We start from the raw sequence: 19,583 nt of genomic DNA, 5'->3' as shown, positions 1-19,583 counted from the left end.
CTAAAACTAAATTGATGGTAAAGAACATAGTGGAAGACCTAAGGAGGCAATTAGAACTCCAATCAGGAATTAAAGAAGTAAAAAAGGTAAAATACCTAGGAGTGTGGCTTACAATGAAAAACATAAATTTAATGGCTGATAACTACATTAATACCTGGAAGGATATCCAAAAGGAACTAGACATCTGGAACAGGATCAAACTCTCCTGGTCAGGTAGAATGGCAGCAATCAAGATGTGCATACTGCCGAAATTATTATTCCTATTCCAAAACGTTCCGGTGATTAGAGGAAGTGCAATATTCCAAAACTGGCAAAAAAATCTCTCTAAATTTATATGGCAAGGTAAAAGACCGAGAATTAGATTTAAATTGTTAACGGATAAAAATACAGGGGAGGATTCTCGGTCCCAAATCTGAGACTGTACTATGAAGCCTCGTGCCTTTGCTGGCTTAGAGAATGGATTATTTTGAAAAATACAGACCTGCTAGACCTAGAAGGATTTGACTTCAGATTTGGTTGGCATGTTTATCTCTGGCAAAATAAGGAAAAGGTGCATAAAGGCTTCTCGAACCATATTATCAGAGGAACATTGTTAGAAACATGGGAAAAGAACAAGAAACTGTTGGGGGGAAAAAACCCTGGTGGTTATCGCCTATAGATATGTTAACTATTAAAAAAACAAATATAGAAGGTGAGAGATGGACTTATGAAGACCTCCTAGAAAGATCAGAAAGAGGATGGAAAATTAGACCATATGAAGAGTTAAAAAGTAAATTATCAGGTTGGCTGCAGTACCATCAAATCAATGCCTTATGGAAGGAAGATAAAAAGATCGGAATGAACGAAAAAAAATCCAAGTTCCAGGTAGAAATAATAGAAGGTAAAACTAAACTGCTATCTAAAATGTACAATCAGCTATTAGAATGGGACACCAAGGATGAGGAGGTTAAGGATGTCATGACAAAATGGGCTATAGACCTCGGATACAATTTGGATTTCAACAAATGGACGAGGCTGTGGACTAAAGGAATGAAATTTACAGCTTGCACCACCCTCAGAGAAAATATGGAAAAGATGATGTACCGTTGGTACATCACCCCTGTGAAACTGCAAAAAATGTATATGACCGGAGATAATAGGTGTTGGAAGTGTAAAACCAAAGAAGGAAGTTTCTTCCACATGTGGTGGAAGTGTGAAGAAATCAAAAAAAAATTGGGAATCAATATATAATGAACTGAAAAAAAATACTTAAATACACTTTCGTTAAAAAACCCGAAGCTTTTCTTCTGGGAATGATCGGAGACGAGATTAAAAAAGAGGATCATATAATGTTTCAATACGCAACCGTAGCTGCCAGGATCTTGTTAGCAAAAAATTGGAAAACCCCAAATATCCCGACTGTTAAAGATTGGCAAATTAAATTATTTGAATATATGGATTTGGCAAGAATGACACAGAATATCAGGCAGCAAAAAGGTACAAAGTTTATTGATGACTGGAATAAATTTATAATGTACATGGAATCAAATTCTAGAGATATAAAAATCACAGTAGGCTTAATATAATCCTTGCGATGTTTAGATGATATAAAATGAAAACTGCAGAACAGAATTACTACTTTACATAATCCAAAATCGAGATGGAGGGAAGTCAACTTTTATGTTTGTCTTCTGGTTTGTTTATATTTTCTGTTTTGGTTGATGTCTTTCTTTTTTCTTCTCATTGGTGTGTTCAGTTTGTTTTTGTTTTTCTTTTTTCTGTTGTTGTTTGGCTTAGAAAATTAATAAAAATAAATAAATAATAAAAAAAAGATTAGTGTGGAAACATTTCCTGCTCTTTTGTACTCAACATTAAGACCCGTCTCCATAATAATTTGTCGGTAGTTTTGCCTCAAAAATAAAATAAATTCCAGACCATGAAAATTCTTTAAACCTTCAGCTCGCAATAGCAGTGTTTCCAGCCAATTCTTAGTTGACCATTGTCTTTATTATTCATTGGATAAGTTTGTGTCATCCAGGGGCTGCTAGCAAGGTACCCATAGGTGGCAATGTGGCCTCCCCTGGTGCCCACAAAAGGTTTCAGTAAATACCCCCTCAGAAATCCACATTGCATGAGAGAGTGTTTGTTTGCTGTACCTGATCTGTTCCTGTTTGCACTGGCTCAGTCTCTCTTCTGTTCTGAACAGAGAAGAGGTGCAAATAGCTTCTCTCTATGAGCAAATATGAGAATGGCTAATATTAGTGGCTTTCTTCCATTCATGGGGAGCTGATGGGGCATGTGTCCACAAACCGTTTTGTGCCATTGTCTCTTTTTCCTGCTCGTGCAGATGTGTAAACTATTTCCGTTATGTCACATCCCCATGGCAGCCATTTTGTTTCTGCCACTCCTGGCACATTTCAAACTTCCAGGTGTGCCAACAGGCCCAAAGAGGTTGGTGTTAAGCAGATCTCCAGTTGATAAGTAACTGGAGTGATGGTTCTCAATGATGGTTCTCAATATATGAGGTGGGTCACTTTATAGAACTACAGACATTTGTTAGAGAAATCTGAGGCATTTTCATATACAGTGGTACCTTGGTTCTCAAACTTAATCCGTTCCAGAAGTCTGTTCTAAAACCGAAGCGTTCCAAAACCAAGGCACACTTTCCCATAGAAAGTAAAGCAAAATGGATTAATCCGTTCCAGACTTATAAAAACAACCCCTAAAACAGCAATTTAACATGACTTTTACTATCTAACGAGACCATTGATCCATAAAATGAAAGCAATAAACAATGTACTGCAGTCATACAATCAATCAGTAGCTGAACTGAGTTCCACTCAGTCACAGAAACAAAACAAACAAGCCACAAAACACAAACTAAATAGCAAAAACAGGCAGACCTCAGCGTAACACTCAAAACGGAAGTATGGCACTCAAAACGGAAGTGTGGCACTCAAATCAGAAGTGTAACACTCAAAACGGAGCACGTTTGGCTTTCAAAAAAAGTTTGCAAACCGGAACACTTTACTTTGTTTGGGTTTCAAGTTGTTTGAGTACCAAGACATTTGAGAACCAGGGTACCACCGTATGTGGATTGATTTAGCATAAAGAACACCACTCTCTAGCCTTTCACCAATTATCTTTGTTTCTGTGCTGAAGAGTGGCTATTTTCCAAATGATTGTTTACTTGCCATGGCTCCTAAAACTACATAGCTGGTTCATGTAGCCAAATGTGCTGTATTTTCCATAGGATTTGTGGTTCTGCTTTGTTTGGAAGCAGACCTTGTCTTTTAGTGCAGTGTCTTTAATGCAGTGGTGCATGCTATCACTTCCCTCCCCTTCTAACCTAAAAACTGGCCCTCTGAGGGGTGAGAGGAATGGGTACAACCATTTACTTCCCAAACACCCATTACTGTAATAGAAAATTTCAGATACTCCTTTTTGTTCGAGATTTCTTTTCCAGAGCCATTTGAAACAGAATGAAAACCACACTTTGGTGTCAGTCAAGAGAATTTATGTGGGATGTGATGAAGCAGTACATACACACGCACTGTGGCAGCACATTCATTTTTTATGTGCCCATTCTACAACGATGGCATGGGAATCGCTTTCAGGGAGTGGTAGAAAAGAATATTTAAAGCAGTGAGGGGGAGGCTGTGGTCCTCCAGGTATTGGTTGGACTCGCATCATCCCTCATCACTGGCTATGCCAACCTGGACAATGTGGAAGTCCACCACATCTCTGATTTACTGAGGATTTCTTCATTATTTTCTGAGGAGAGCCATGTTGTGGTTCGAGGACCCGATCCCCGCGTAGTGGAATGAAAACACAAGGACACGTGATATAAGGTTAATGGGCAAGAAAAGGCCACAACTTTATTGATTACAGCAAGTGAAAAGGTATTGGCTTAGGCATTGGATTACGTCAGCTGACTCCACCCCCTCAGAGAGGGGTGAGTCTAAAACAGGGGGGTTTATTCACCAGTAGGTGGAGCCTGTTGATGCTAATCCAACTATAAGCTCTCCCCTGATGTCACCGAGGGTCGTGCCATGGCCTCCCACCACGCAGGCATCAGACAGAATACACGACCGCCGGATTCCTTTAACGGAATACCCAAAATTGAAGGTGCAGGCGATGGCCACCCTTGCCCTTCCACACACCACAAACACATTATTCCAATGCCTAACCTACCCACCAATACCACGAAAGTTGTGACGATTGCTACGAGGTAGGCGGAAAAACCCAAAAGCCTAATGCCAAATGGAAAAATTCCTACCAGGCCCCCCGGACAACCAGGGCAACCAACCTAAGGTCCATAGCAAGGCCAAAAGAAAACTGAGACGCTGAGCTCTAAGGGAGTGGAGGGTGGGTGACTCGCGACGGGACGACGAAAAGTGAGGCCGGAAGGCTGGCGCCACAGCAATTTAGGCTGCTAAACACGCCCCCTCGCAGGCACCTGGTTGGAGGCCTGCCCGTGGGCGTGGGCGCCAGCCAGGTGAGTGGGAGTCAGGGGGCTATCGCCCCCTTCTTGAGGCGGAGTCCGGCTCCCGACCACAGCCACTCCCCTCTCTTGCAGGGAGCAGAGGCTTTAATCTGCTGCAGCTAAAGCAAGTAGGGTTCAAATAAGGAAATGCAATGTGATGCTTCTTGTGAACTATGGAAGCACTTTCTCTGCGGACAGTTTCCCCGTTTCCCTGGCTCCATCAAGCCTTTGTCATAGACCAAATGGTGGTGCTGTGATTTGGAAATGGTTATTCAGGGTGGGAAAACTATTCCTTCCAGGTTTTTTATACCCCCTTAACCTGAATACTCAGAGTTCCTAAATTCTCAAGAGAGAGAATTGCATTTTATTTGAGCCAAATGGCAACCCAGCAAAATTGTGGCCTCTCAAATAGACCGGGACTTAGCAGTTCTGCATAGTTAAAACTGTGGGATGGAGAGCAAAGGGAGTCAGGAAAGAAGGAATCCCATTTATATTCAATGCTAGTACTGTATAAGGCGCTGGATCTGAGGTTGCAGCAAGAAGCCAGCAGTGTTATTTTGTTAAAATGTTTAGGATGATACTGACTTGGTTATCACTCACAAGGTAATTTGCAGCATCTAGATCATGATCTTTAAATTTCTCCACTGGCTCCGGCTCCATGCATTTCTGTGGGAATTGCACTGAGTGCTTTGAGGCAAAATACTTACGCTGAATTAGACCCAATTGGCTGTATGTCAGTCTGTGGGTAAGATTTTTTTTGCAAGGGGAAAAAAATCTTTATAAGAGCTTCTGCAGTACTTCAACCCAGGGACTTTAAAGGAAAGGGTTTTTTTGTTTTGTTTTTTTAAGGGAGAGGAAAATAAGTGCTATAAATGCTGCCAGCTCTTTTCTGTTAACATAGGTACATTGTTATATAAATGGTGGAATTTGCCTCAAATTGTAGCTTTTGGAAGAAAGTCTCCGAATATTCCACGTTCTATAAAGTGAGATGCCAATAGATTTCTACTGAATCGCAGTCCAAATTATAGAAACATTTATTATTATTATTATTATTATTATTATTATTATTATTATTGGGGGGCAGGGAGTAGTTAGGTGTTTGGTGTGTCATTTATTTTGCAGGTATTGGAAAAAGGGACATCTTCCAGTTATTGCAATGTGGCAGTTATTGCAGTAGAGCATTTATCATGAAAAAGAGTGCAGTGGCAGGCAGGTGCCCATGTGAATGTAGTTGCTGAGTTGTTAGTGCAGTGCAGCAACTCAGAGCCAGGAAGTAGTAAGATTCCAACATCACAAACCAGGGATTTTAGATCCAAGTATGTCATTCTCTAGGGACGCGGGTGGCACTGTGGGTTAAACCACAGAGCCTAGGACTTGCCGATCAGAAGGTCGGTGGTTCAAATCCCTGCGGCGGGGTGAGCTCCCGTTGTTCGGTCCCTGCTCCTGCCAACCTAGCAGTTTGAAAGCACGTCAAAGTGCAAGTAGATAAATAGGAACCGCTCCGACGGGAAGGTAAACGGCGTTTCCGTGCGCTACTCTGGTTCGCCAGAAGCGGCTTAGTCATGCTGGCCACATGACCTGGAAGCTGTACGCCGGCTCCCTCAGCCAATAAAGTGAGATGAGCACCGCAAACCCAGAGTCGGCCACGACTGGACCTAATGGTCAGGGGTCCCTTTACCTTTACTGTGTCATTCTCTATGCTGTGGTGACCTGCAAGAAGGAGCTGTTGTTGTTCTCCACCACTTCTGTACTTTCACTGGAGACAGTCAAAGGCTAATATTGCAACTAGGAACTCAAGAGCATTCATGGGGCCAAGAGGCTTCCTCTACCTGGCTGGTTCCTAAGTCCAAACAAACTTTTCATGGTCAATTTCAGTCTCAGTTCTGATTCCCTCTCCATATATACAGTACCTGCTTGACTGCCTTGCTCCTTCTTCAGCTGGTGTCCACACCAACAGCCCTGGCTGAAGTGTCTAGTACATCTCTCATCTTAATCACAAGCACAGTAAAGTGGTGCTCTGCAAGCCACTATTCTCTCCTTTTGGCTATCCCTTTGCTATAGTATTCTCTCCAATATGGAGATGATCTGTATTATCAGAGCCAGTGTGGTGTAGTGGTTAAGAGCGGTAGTCACGTAATCTGGGAAACCGGGTTCGTGTCTCCACTCCTCCACATGCAGCTGCTGGGTGACCTTGGGCCAGTCACACTTCTGTGAAGTCTCTCAGCCCCACTCACCTCACAGAGTGTTTGTTGTGGGGGAGGAAGGGAAAGGGGAATGTTAGCCGCTTTGAGACTCCTTAAAGGGAGTGAAAGGCGGGATATCAAATCCAAACTCTTCTTCTTCTTCTTCTTCTTATCAGACCACCTTGTAACTTTGATGTGAATATTACCTTGTCAACATGTCTGAGGGTTTTTGTAGCACTGATATCCATGATGGCATGGCTTTTGGGTGTTCATCTGTGTTGTGTTCATCTGATTGGCAGCACATCTTGCGGTTCTTCGTAGGTTTAAGCTCCCTTGCCTCCAGACACATGTATGTATACCAAGGCGCTACTTGTAAACTGTTGCTTAGCCCCAAATTCCAAGGGATTCCATTGAGAGCCATGGACTTTGTATGACCAGCGACTGCCCAATTGTCTGGAATTGTTGGGGGATTCTGGCATGCACATGCATTCACACACACACACACACACACTGGTGCAGATGTGGAGCCCTCTCCAGCATGGATGTTCCTGGCATTTCAGAGGATGCCCATATGTGCATTGGAATAAGGACAAAATGGTGCTTATATTCTTTGCTAGCACAGAGAATAATAGACAACTATGGGCTTATTCACACTGTACTTGGCAGTTGTTTCTGTCGTGTGTACGTACAGTTGTCCTAGAGAATGTCATAAAAACAAGACTTGCACAGACATGCACTGAAGAGCCATTTGGATATTGTTGCCTAGTACGTGTCCATCAGGCATTCGTCCTCAGTTTATATACCATCCCAATGTACAGAGTGCCCATTCTAAGGCCAGTGGGGTGTGCCAAAAGAACAGAGAAACACCAAGCAGTTCTCGAAAGAGTCTGTTCCTTTACTGACAGTATAATGCAGTTTTAGTTACGTACAGTTGTAGATACAGTCTCCTTACAGCATACAGACTATGCTCTGGCCAAGGACAGGGGCCAAGAACAAACTTGCCTTAAACACAGCAGCATTTGTATTGTAGATTGTGCTGAGTTGTTCTCACATGCTTGCTGACTCATTCTCACATGCTTAACCAGCTGCAGATGCAGGACAAAACACACCCAAATTAAACAGCACGCTGAAATTAATTAAACAGCACGCCAAGAAAGCACACCTTTCTTGTCCTTTTTCTCTGCATGTATAAGCTCTTCTACAGTACATTAACACGCCACCCTTCCTCTAGGGAGCTCAGAGTGCCCAGGAAATCTCCCATTCAGATTACAAGTCCTGACCTCAGCTTCAGTCATGGAACTGTTATCATTTGCCTTCAGAGCTTTTTCTAGGCATCTTCCCCATCACCCTTTATGATGCTCACAATGGCAAATGCCTCTGAGTAGCGGAATGTGAATCGGCCCTTTGATTTCTAAGTGCGTCGCTTTTTCTTCCACGTATGCCTTGTTGGGCACGGATCCGCACAATAAAACACACGTTTCCCCGGAATATAACTAAAGGCATTGGAGGAAATCTGACAATTCATAGCTTGTCAATTGGAATTTTAGATCAAGCGGGCTTAATGTTAGAGTTGTTTCTGTTACCCTTTGCAGGTTTTGAGGGAGCTTATTCGACCTTACTATCTCACCATGAAGCTAATGGGAAAAGCCTTGCAGCAATCTTCACAGGAAAGTTTCCAAATGTCAAGTGTCATCTTTCCAGCTGCTAGATGAATGGGTAGCCACGAGGCATTTATTTGGGTGTGCGGTCTCAGTAAAATCTGGTTGCTGTGGCAGCAATTACTATAATTTGGCCATTGCTTTGGCAGTACTGGGACCACATGCAATTTTAGTTGTTGGATTTGGGGCATTATTTGGGGACAGTTGTAATTTAGAGGCAGGTCAAGGCATCCCTGGGTTGTTGCTTTATTTTCAGGGCTAGCATAGCGCTAAACTGCCTTTCTTATCTACATGAGGACATTCCTCTGCGTTGTTCTCACCGTTGTAGCCTCTCCATCTTGAAATTAAAAATATATTGGCGAAGCAGATTGGCATGCTCTTGAATACACGAGATGGCGACCCGTCCAGCCTGCCAATTTCACATTAGTTAATGATATGTCATTTGGGTAATTTCTCTATAGCGCAGTATAGAAGCTATAGGCTATTACTGAAAACTGCTAACAACAATATGTGTGTAAGAAATTGCCCTCCAGATGTTGCTAGCTGGGGCTGATGGGAGTTGGAGTCCATCTCCCAACTGCAAGGCCGTAAGTTCTCCATCCCTGCAGTATAGCATCTCAGTAAAAGCTAAGACCAACGCTTTAGAAGGGACCAGCCATAAATACATACACATTTTGGCACTGATTTAAAGCTGTTCCTCGGGTGGCGCTGTGGGGAGAAATTCACTGTCATCAAGAGGAGCTAGACCTGTCTGTCAAATGGAAAGATTTCTTCCCCCTTTTCACCCCCTCTACTCTCAAGTTCTGGCCATTTCCCCACTAGGAATGGTTTTGTTACTTAGGACTCAGCTATACAGCTGCATAGAAAACATTTTAAATGTGTTGTATAGTGCAGTATACAAATGTGACACTAGATGGCGAGAGTGAGCTATGCCAAATTCAGTTTATTTTTCAAAACGTGTTTTTTAAAAAAGTATTTTCACAGTGGGGTTTTTTATATGTGTGTAGAGTCCACCTTAGAAAAGAAAGGCAAAAGTTGTGTGTGGAACATTTTTGAAAACTGGAGGCAACAGAGCGACTCTGGAGCTTGAGACATTTTGTTATCAGCAGGAGCCAACTTGGGGGTGTGAGATTATGACCCAGCATACCCCGATTCACCTGATTATTCAGGGTACAGGCAGAGATAATACACCTCCCTAATAACCAGCATTGCTTGCTCTTAACGGAAGCCTGAGGATACCTTTGATCCTATATGTAGAAACAGCACTTATGTTTCTGTCTCTTCCCTTTTGTCCTCCTCCCTGGCTGTGACTTGACACTTCGTCACTTCCCGTCTTTTCCTCTTCCCTCCTTGTGTATTATGCAGCTTCTGGTGCCCTCACTTAGGCCCTGGTATCTATGAACTAATTTCTTCTTGATCCCAGTTATTTCTGTTCACACTGTAGGCATCATCCCCATTTAGGTGAGCTGTGATAATATAAAGGTAAAGGGACCCCTGACCGTTAGGTCCAGTCGTGGCCGACTCTGGGGTTATAGCACTCATCTCGCTTTATTGGCCGAGGGAGCCGGTGTACAGCTTATGGGTCACATGGCCAGCATGACTAAGCCGCTTCTGGCGAACCAGAGCAGTGCATGGAAATGCCGTTTACCTTCCTGCCAAAGCGGTACCTATTTATCTACTTGCACTTTGCCATGCTTTCGAGCTGCTAGGTTGGCAGAAGCAGGCATCGAGCAATAGGAGCTCACCCCATCGCGGGGATTTGAACCACCGACCTTCTGATCGGCAAGTCCTAGGCTCAGTGGTTTAGACCACAGCGCCACCCGTGTCCCAGCTGTGATAATAAGGAACTGCATTTGCAATATCCCTTCTTTTCCTTCCCTTAGCATTATATCTCTTGTGGAGTTCACAAACAGGAAGTGAATAAATTAAGTCCTAGTTCCATTTCCCTCCTCTTCTGAGTTCCTTCTGCCTGTATTTTATCCCTGTTAAGATGAAAGGCACTTGGGCACTTAATAACAGAGGGGCCGGATTCATTGATGGTTCACAGAAGCTTCCATTCACTTCAGTATAGCTTTAAGAGCACTTCCTTGGTGTAATGCTGCATTAAAAAGTCTTCTTTCTTTCTCAGTAAAAGAATAATATTTGAGCTTTTACATTTGGTTTGCCAGGAGTTTATCTTTTATGTAGCTTTGCCTCAATGCAACATTCAAACATTTCAGAGATAATTTGAGTACAAGTTATTTGGGAGGTGGGATGGGGGAAGAGAAATTGGTATTAATTCACATCCTTAAGTTTCCTTATTGTGTTTCTGTAAGGTGAATAAGTGCATCTCTTTAGAAAACGCTGTTGAGTCTCTTGAAGAATCCAGAGCCAGGGCATAATGTACTGCAGTGTGATACAATTTTAATTTGAATAGTGACTTTCATACAAAATGCATCCCTGACTGACTGTAAATAATGCAATTACAGAATTAAATAATAAATAATAGACGAGGGGAAGGCAGTGGAAATACAAGGGAGGAAGAATAGAAGTCTTATTTTTTTGGGGGGAGGGGTAAGATTGAAATGGAGAGCAGGTCAGTAAGGTGCGGAGATGTAGAGGAATTTTCTTACAAAAGCTGGAAGGTACTGATGAATTTAAAAAAGGATGCCGATGGAGTGTTTCATTTTTAGAGAGATGTAGGAGGCGAGTGCATTAACTCATCACACCATGTAGTGTCCTTGGGAGAACAATGAGCAAGATGTAGATAGGGGAGCAAGCAGGGACTAGCTGTCTTAAACTAGCTCTCCCAGGCATGTTAGCAGTGTCTCAAGGATAGAATTGTGAAGTAGTAGAATGGACTGTACCGTTTCAGACCGCAGGAGAAGGCTCTGGCTTTTTAATGTTCCATATGTTATGCAGAAAATTGGCCTAAGTGGGGACATCCTAAGGAAAAGCGGGACATTCTGGGATCAAATCAGAAACTAGGGCAGCTTCTGTAAATCTGGGAGTGTCCATGGAAGACAAAAGCACTTGAAGGGTCTGAGGTTTTATTTACAGTTAAGAAGCAGACAGATTTTGTTAGATAAATATTGTTTGCCTGCTTTTTCTACCTACTTGATGTGGAAGGCAAGAAACTGGTCTGGGGGAAAGCACGGTTTGCAAGCTATCTCGGAGATCTATTGAAAAATTGAAATACGTTATTGTCACTTGTACAACTTGCATACAGTGAGATTACACGAGCACCTCCCTACTCAGCTCTCTTAGTCTTAATTCCCCTCGTTTACTGACACACACACACCAAACCCGAAAGTCGGTTGCCCTGTTGTTATCTTTTCATTCAGCAACCTAACAGCCCATGGATAGAAGCTGTTATTTACCCTGTTGGTGCAACTAATCATGCTTCTATATCTTCTGCCCGAGGGCAGGAGATCAAGAAAGTGTCGGCCAGGGTGTGAATCATCCCTGAGAATTTTCCTCATTCTCCTGAGGCAACGTTCTTCTGCAATGTCGTCCAGTGGATTCACGGGACATCCCATAATATCTTGTGCTGTATTCACCACCCTCTGTAGGTACTTCCTATCAGTTTATGTCAAACCAGCGTACCACACCATGATGCAGTATGAAAGGACACTTTCTATTGTGGACTGGTAGAAGGAGATCATCAAGTGTTGATTGACATCGTTCTTTCACAATACTCTGAGGAGATGCTCAGACTTAATGCCAAGCTATGGTTTGTTGTCGCTTGCACAGTGCATGCTCACATACCTCCTCACCCCCTCCCACACCCACTTCGTGTGTGAGGAGCATATAAGAGGTTTGTCACAGCTTGTTAACAAATCAGCTTCTTCATCAATCAGGAATAGATGAGGAGGACAGCAGTGAGCTTAAGGCCCATCGTTCTACGGAATCAGTGTCTCCAACCTCTTAAAGTGGCAGACAAGTTCAGGCTTGGACTCTCATCGTAGTTAATGACTACAGACCCTCCAAGTGTCCAAATTTTCCAGGGAGAGGCCCGGATTTACAGAAGCCATCCCAGTTTCTGATTTGATCCCCAAATGTCCCACTTTTCCTTAGGACATCCCTATTTTTATCAGAGAAATAGCAGAGGGTATGGTAAGACGTCCCTATTTTCACCAGAGAAATGGTGGAAGGTATGAAGTTAGATAACCCCCAAACTAAGGAAAGAAGTAACTACACAGCCTTTAGAAGACATCTGAGGGCAGCCCTGTATAAGTTTTGAATGTTTAATGTTTTAATTATGTTTTTTATATATGTTGGAAGCCGCACAGAGTGGCTGGGGGCAACCAATTCAGATGTGTGGGGTATAAATTATTATTATTATTATTATTATTATTATTGACATCCCTATTTTCATTGGAGAAATATTGGAGGGAAGGTGACCGAACTTGTTGGGATCTTGCATTTCATTGTTTTCATAACTTGACTGGATTGTCTGCAGTGTATTTATTGACATTATGAACACATAAATATGTGAGTGATTCCCTTCATTCTGATTAAGGAAAGTTTTCAAGTGGCAGGCACTGTGTCTCAGCTAGAATTTCCATTCAGTTCAAATTTAAAGGTGAACCCACACTTTCTAAAACAATACACAAGGTAAAGCCCAGCCATCATTTGGATTTTGCGTGTCTCTGAATGCAGCAGTGCAGTTCTCTGGCCAAGTAACATGTACAAAAATGCTTATGCTGGGATAAATTGTTCATAAAAGCGTATATATGTGTAAAGAAATAACATACGGAAGTGTGTTATATTAAAGAACATAGTATGTATATATTAAGCAAAACTGTGTTGCAAAAATATGTATATGAGTGAAAATTGACAGTTTTATCTTTCACTACTCTCAGCTAGACAACTCTCTCTCATAGGGTTACTCTGAGACTAATGTAAGAGCACCCCCACATTGCACTAACTTTAGTTTCTCGGAAGATGGGGTGATGAATTGGAGGTGAAATAACATTGGCTCCCAGTACGTTTCTGAGCACAATTCAAAGTGTTGGTGCTGACCTTTAAAGCCCTAAACGGCCTCGGCCCGGTATACCTGAAGGAGCATCTCCACCCCCATCGTTCAGCCCAGACACTGAGGTCCAGCTCCGAGGGGCTCCTGGCAGTTCCCTCACTGCGAGATGTGAGATTACAGGGAACCAGGCAGAGGGCCTTCTCAGTAGTGGCACCCACCCTGTGGAATGCCCTCTCATCAGATGTCAAGGAAATAAACAACTATCTGACTTTTAGAAGACATCCTAAGGCAGCCCTGTTTAGGGAAGTTTAGGGGAGCTTTTATTTTGTTTTTAATGTTCTGTTGGGAGCCTCCCAGAGTGGTTGGGGAAATCCAGCCAGATGGGCATGATATAAATAATAAATGATGGTGATGATGGTGATGGCGGTGATGACGACGATGATGATGAATAAGCCAACTTCTGTGCTGTCATTGTTTTCTTTCCACAGTCTTTATACGGTATTGCTGTTCCTACTGTACCCCAGCTTCCTCTTTTCTACACGCCTGTGGATTCAGTAGACATCAGCATAGAAGTTGCTGGACTCCGGTTCCCAAACCCCTTTGGCCTCGCCAGTGCGACTCCCACCACAAGTTCGCCAATGATTCGCAGAGCTTTCGAAGCCGGATGGGGATTTGCACTGACCAAAACCTTTTCTCTGGACAAGGTAATGAAAGCTGGTTCCCAATCCACCCTAACCACCACGTTTGAAATAATTTTGCAACGCCGTGTGTCATTTGTGTGTTGCTGGTCGGTGGCCGCCGTCTCCAACAGAAACCATGGGGAGAGGGAGTGATATCAAACAAATCAGAGAACAGGAGAGATTGGACAGTTTTTCCTTTGTTTGGCTTTTGCTGATTGGCTGCAGCAATTTCAGGCAGAAAGCATGGCAGGCAAAAGCATGGATGAGAAAGGTTCCCATAGGAAATAATGGAAATCATCAGCTCATTATGCGAACGCTTGTCTAACGAACAATGTCCTAGGAGTGCATGGTGGGACTTGCATGTACAAATATTCCAGAAATGGTATGTTTCTTTGTGTCGCATTAGAATCCCCAAAAGCAGCCCCAGGGATGCAATTTATATGATAGGTTCAGGTGCCAAGAACACTGAGGAGTTCATTATTCCGTATTTCTAAATAGTAGTTCTACTATACCATTCGGTATAGTATAGAAGGAAAGTTATCCATATATATTTTTGAATGGACTGGCCTCTGGTGGCCAAATTAAGCAAGTAGGGGGTTGTTGGACTAAGCTATATTTTCACTCCAAACACACACACACACACACACACACACACACACACACACACACTCTATATATATAAAAAACATCCTCCACTTGTCTGGAAGCCACTTAGATTGTTTTGAATGAGAGATATTTCTATTGTGCATACTTTTAAAACTGTGACCCACATGTCATCTGAGTGACCAGCTGCAAGCTGGAAATTAAAAACAGTAGATTTTGACATCTATATTGAATGTCTGAAAAGTATGAGGTTCCCCCCTCCCATTTTGTCTTTTGAGATTTTCAAATTTCAGAGATTTAATTTCAAATTCGTGGCATAATTTGGATGATCTGTAATTGACTTCTCTCTCTTTATTCCATGCAAGTGGAATGTGAATTGAACCTTCACAAACAAATGGCTCTGGTATTGTAGTTTTTTCTACGAAAGGCTGTGATTGAAAGGTGAACACACTGTTGTCAGTAGTTCGCAGTCATAGGCTCATTCCTTTGACTTGCTGTGCCATTGAACTCTGAGAAACGTGCAATTTTCTTTTAAAAACACTCTCATTAAAAACCATCTTAAGAATCCATTTTAACATTCATTCCTCCCAATATACTCATGTTTGCATGCAATTTTGTACAATATATCCATTGATGGTTCTCATACTGCTTCGTATAGTTTTGAGAAGCACAAATTAAGGAGAGTCACATTCAGATGTTAATGAAACTGAATTTCTGCTCCATTCCTATGTCGAATTGTTCCCTTCTAACAGGCGCTACCAAACTCATCCACAACACAGTTCTGCTTTCGTTTTTGGTTGTCTCTTGTCTGTCCTTCTCTGGTAGCCTAAAAGCAATCATGTTTCTAGAGAGGGTTGAGTTGTAGGAGGAGGAGATAAGGTGGTGCCCTTTGAAATCAAAATGCACTTTCCTTCTGTTCCCGTCACCTTCAAAACATAGGGTTGCTTTTTCGCTTTCTTTCAATGCTCAGTCAGGTCAAAGTCTGTGTCTACAGGTCAGAGCTGCATATGTGTCTAACCAAGGATGGAGTCACCCAGAAGGCTGTGTTATAATTGTTGTCTAGCCAAAATTAATTCTGGATCACTGAAGCAGCCACTTCCTTTAATTAAGGTGCTGTAATAGCCACCGCTGTTACTGTGTCTCCTGCTTTACAGCACATTTGCAAAGCCACTGACCTACCGACTGTACTTGTGAACCATCATGTGCCCCAAATCCAGCTCTGGTTTTCTCCAGTCTCCCCATCGTTGTCTCCATGGCTTCTGCTGACACCTCTTTGCCTCGTGTCACGCAGACTCAGCCCTGCCACTCACGGACGGTTCTATTACACATTTGCTTTTCCTATCCTTTCCCAAGACTTTCTTATTGGTAAGCTGCAGAAAATCACATTAATGGGACTTAGAAGGCGTGTTTCTGTACAACAAGTAAAAATTAGCTAATGCATTTCCATGTGATGGTTCTGAAATATAGGACGTAGATTAAACAAGGTCCTTCCTTTACCCTGTGTTGTACACACAGAAACCGAAACCTGCTATTTGTGTTGTGGAGAAAAGTCTTCCCTGGGCGTTGTCTCCCCCCCCCCCCAACTCCACACCTACACTTACTGTTATAATGAAGGGTATTTGCATTCCTCCACACTATACAGTCACAATAACAGAACTCAGGGGACTGAATCGGTTCTCATTAATTCTCAGGGACACAAAAACTTGGGTCAGGAGGAGTTTGAGATTGTGGTGTCCCTGGCTTATTTTCACCCATGGAAATGGCTACAGTGGGGGGAAATATATAGCATTGCCTCTTCGGTTAATGGTACACTGAAAGCAAAAGCCAAGTAGTACCTGGAAAGGAAATGGTTTGCTACACTTTATATATTTCATGAGTCTTGAATTCAGTCTTGTTCATGTTTTAATGGAAACCTAGCTTTATTTTCAACTCCTGAACCAATAAGCAAACCGAAACAACTTCTGCAAATATTGCTGTGCAATTCACCAACCGCAAAATGTGTACAAAATTCATGCATCAGGAAAGGTGTGTGAAACTGGCATGCAAAAATGTGTTGTACTGGGCAAATTTGCTTGCAAAAAATGCATATTTGACAAAACTGCATACAGGAATGTGTATATTTAGAGAAATGACACTAAAATGCTGATTAGTTTTCATGAGGGCATTTTTTTAAAAAGGCAAGCAGAAATGAAATGTGTTGCGTTGAAATTGGGACTGGAAAAATGAGAAACCAAGACCGATTGTTTCACCTTTCCCTAGTCTCAGATATGCTATTCCTCTCACAGCACACACATCATACACACCAAGGCTGGATCTAGACACATCGGAGAAGTGTTTCAATTTAAAGCATTGTAAATTTAAACAGGGAAAACAGGCAGAGAAAAATGAGGCTCTACATCACCATCTGGTGGCACACTGTTATATCACATATACAACACATAAAGGTAAAGGTAAAGGGACCCCTGACCATTAGGTCCAGTCATGACTGACTCTGGGGTTGTGGCGCTCATCTCACTTTATTGGCTGAGGGAGCCAGCTTACAGCTTCCAGGTCAAGGGGCCAGCATGACTAAACCGCTTCTGGCGAAACCAGAGCAGCATATGGAAATGCCGTTTACCTTCCTTCCGGAGCAGTACCTATTTATCTACTTGCACTTTGACGTGCTTTCGAACTGCCAAGTTGGCAGGAGCAGGGACCAAGCAACGGGAGCTTACCCCGTCGCGGGGATCCGAACCGCTGACCTGATCGACAAGTCCTAGCTCTGTGGTTTAACCTACAGTGCCACCCGCATCCCTTCCACACAACACATATAAATCACTTTTTCTTTACCAGTATAGCCGAGTCCAAAATCCATGAACATGACTGGCAGATCTAACAAAGGGCTACTTGATGTTTACGTGAGGTTGTCATTTGAGATGAAGGGGGAAGGAAACTGCAGTGTATATGTGTTTTCCACCTGGCCTAGACCCAGAAACCCATCTCCACCTTTATTTCCTTGCCATAGAATTAATAGTCAGCATTCATGTCTGAAATACTTTTTTTAATGGCCATGCAATGATACCATGTTGCATATTAAAGGGAGAAGAGATTGGGAGATTAGATAAAATAGAGTAGACCTTGGCTGTACCAATTTAATACAGCTTGTCCTACAAAACCACTTCATTTAGTTCCATGTCTGTGGAATTGCCTGGGAAAAAAACGTAAAATCCCTTTAGTCCATATCTAATTGGAACTGGAAAAAGGATACATTGCAGACTGTGGTTAATATTTCAGTACTGCGTGCACCACCAGTTGAAATGGAATTCCTATTAAATTAACATCTAAGAATGAATATAAGCTTCCTGGAAGTGTGTATATTCTTGATGTGTGTGAATTTTTTTAAAAAAAGTTGGCATGAGAGAGATTCAATGTTAGCTAATTATCTAAAACTGAGTGCTTGTTGTCATTCACATGTGTTTGCAACCTGAGGATTTTTTCCCTGAATTGCATATTGCCTTTTCTGTTCCTTTGACCTCACTCCTCTTACCACCACGCACACATGTCATGAACTGGCAGGACAACAGGGAGGAGGAAGAAGATCCTGGCGAGGGGTGCAGTCACAACTAGGACCCACCGGGGCAAACCGATGATCAAATCAAATCAAATTTTATTAAACGGTCACAGACCAGATTAACGCAAACCGATGATGGGAAAAGAGAGGTTGGGGTTGTGGAAAGTACACACGGGATGACAGAGGACGGTGAGGGCATGGGGGTCAGTTTACATGGACCAGAAGAGTAGGATCCATCAGCAGAGTCAGAGGGGCTCCTGTCTCCTTGATCAAGGCAGGTTCTGAGGCATAGGGAGCAAGAGGAGGTAGGGTCAGAGAGGCTGAGGCAAGCAAGGCCCCACAGCCCAGTTTACTACCTGGCCAGGTGGGACTCATTAGCTCTGGGAGGAGGTGTGCGATTCTTCAGCTGTATTAGGCTCAGGACAGGTGAGGGCCACCTGCCTCATCAAGCCCAGGTGCTACAATCAAGACTCAAGAGGAAAAAATGGGAGCAGAGCTGTGGTGCTGTGTCTGCTCAACTGCCCATGCTGATGGATCTTGTCTTGGGTGCTCCAGGAAGTCTATGGGACTGTGCTTTGGATTTGACTCTGATCTGCGTTTCTTGACTGTTGGATTTTGGACTTGGTTTACATGGATTGACACTGGACTGCATTTTCTGACCATTGGACTTTGGACTCTGGACTTGGCTTGTGTGGATTGACCCTAGATTGTGTTTCCTGACTGCTGAGCTTTGGACTTGTCCTACTGTATAGGCCAGGTGGGACTTTCCGCCAGGTAGGCCGAGGGTTCAGGACAACAAACATCGCATCGTGTATGTATATACGCCTTCCAATTTAGGGTTACATTTCCTACAACTGCTGAAGTGGGCTCTGGTCCATGAAAGCTTATGCCATACTGAATTTGTTAGTCTTTAAGGTATAGTCTTAAGAAGCTCCCAGTTTCAGTCCTTGGCCTCTCAAGTTAAAACAATATCCAGTAAGCCCTCGTCTGCACTATACATGCCACTTTAAGTAGCCATGTCTCCTCCCCAAGGAATCCTGGGAAATGTAGTTTTAGGGAACTGAGAGTTCTTAGGAGAGTCCTGTTCCCCTCACAGGGTGGCAGTTCTCAGAGTGGTTTAACAATCAATCCTTCTTCCCAGGGAACTTTGGGAATTGTAGCCCCATGAGAGGGATTGGGGTCTTCTAAGAACTCTGAGCACCCTTAATAAACTGTAGCTCGCTGCTTTAAATGTATAGTGCAGATAGGTCTGAGATACCTATTAAAGACCTCTACCTGAAACCTTAGAAAGCTTCTGATAGTTTGGGTAGGAAACACAGGAACGAGATTATCAATTAGTTGTCTTAATTCACTATAGGTTATCTCTCTTCCTGCCTCTATCTGATTTCATGCTGTATTTCCTTCTGGAAAGGACCCCCAAAGTAGCTTGCATAAAATAATTAAAAACTATTGCATGAGGACTGTTTCTACCCATTGCAAGTTGCAAA

At 42.8% G+C, this 19,583-nt stretch overlaps 1 protein-coding gene across 4 annotated transcripts in view; it reads left to right on the top strand.

The window, feature by feature from the left end:
* Nucleotides 1–19,583, top strand: part of DPYD (dihydropyrimidine dehydrogenase) — a 526,409-nt gene that overhangs the window by 284,603 nt on the left and 222,223 nt on the right. For all 4 annotated transcript variants that reach the window (XM_082227795.1, XM_082227793.1, XM_082227794.1 and 1 more), the window contains one exon: nt 13,752–13,967. In XM_082227795.1, the coding sequence (XP_082083921.1) occupies nt 13,752–13,967 (216 nt within the window). The remainder of the gene's footprint in view (nt 1–13,751; nt 13,968–19,583) is intronic.

This window comes from Podarcis vaucheri (genome assembly GCF_965113315.1).
Source record: "Podarcis vaucheri genome assembly, chromosome: 6".
Lineage (NCBI taxonomy): Eukaryota > Metazoa > Chordata > Lepidosauria > Squamata > Lacertidae > Podarcis > Podarcis vaucheri.
Note: the sequence above shows the minus strand (reverse complement) of the source record. Positions and strands in the feature narration are given on the sequence as shown.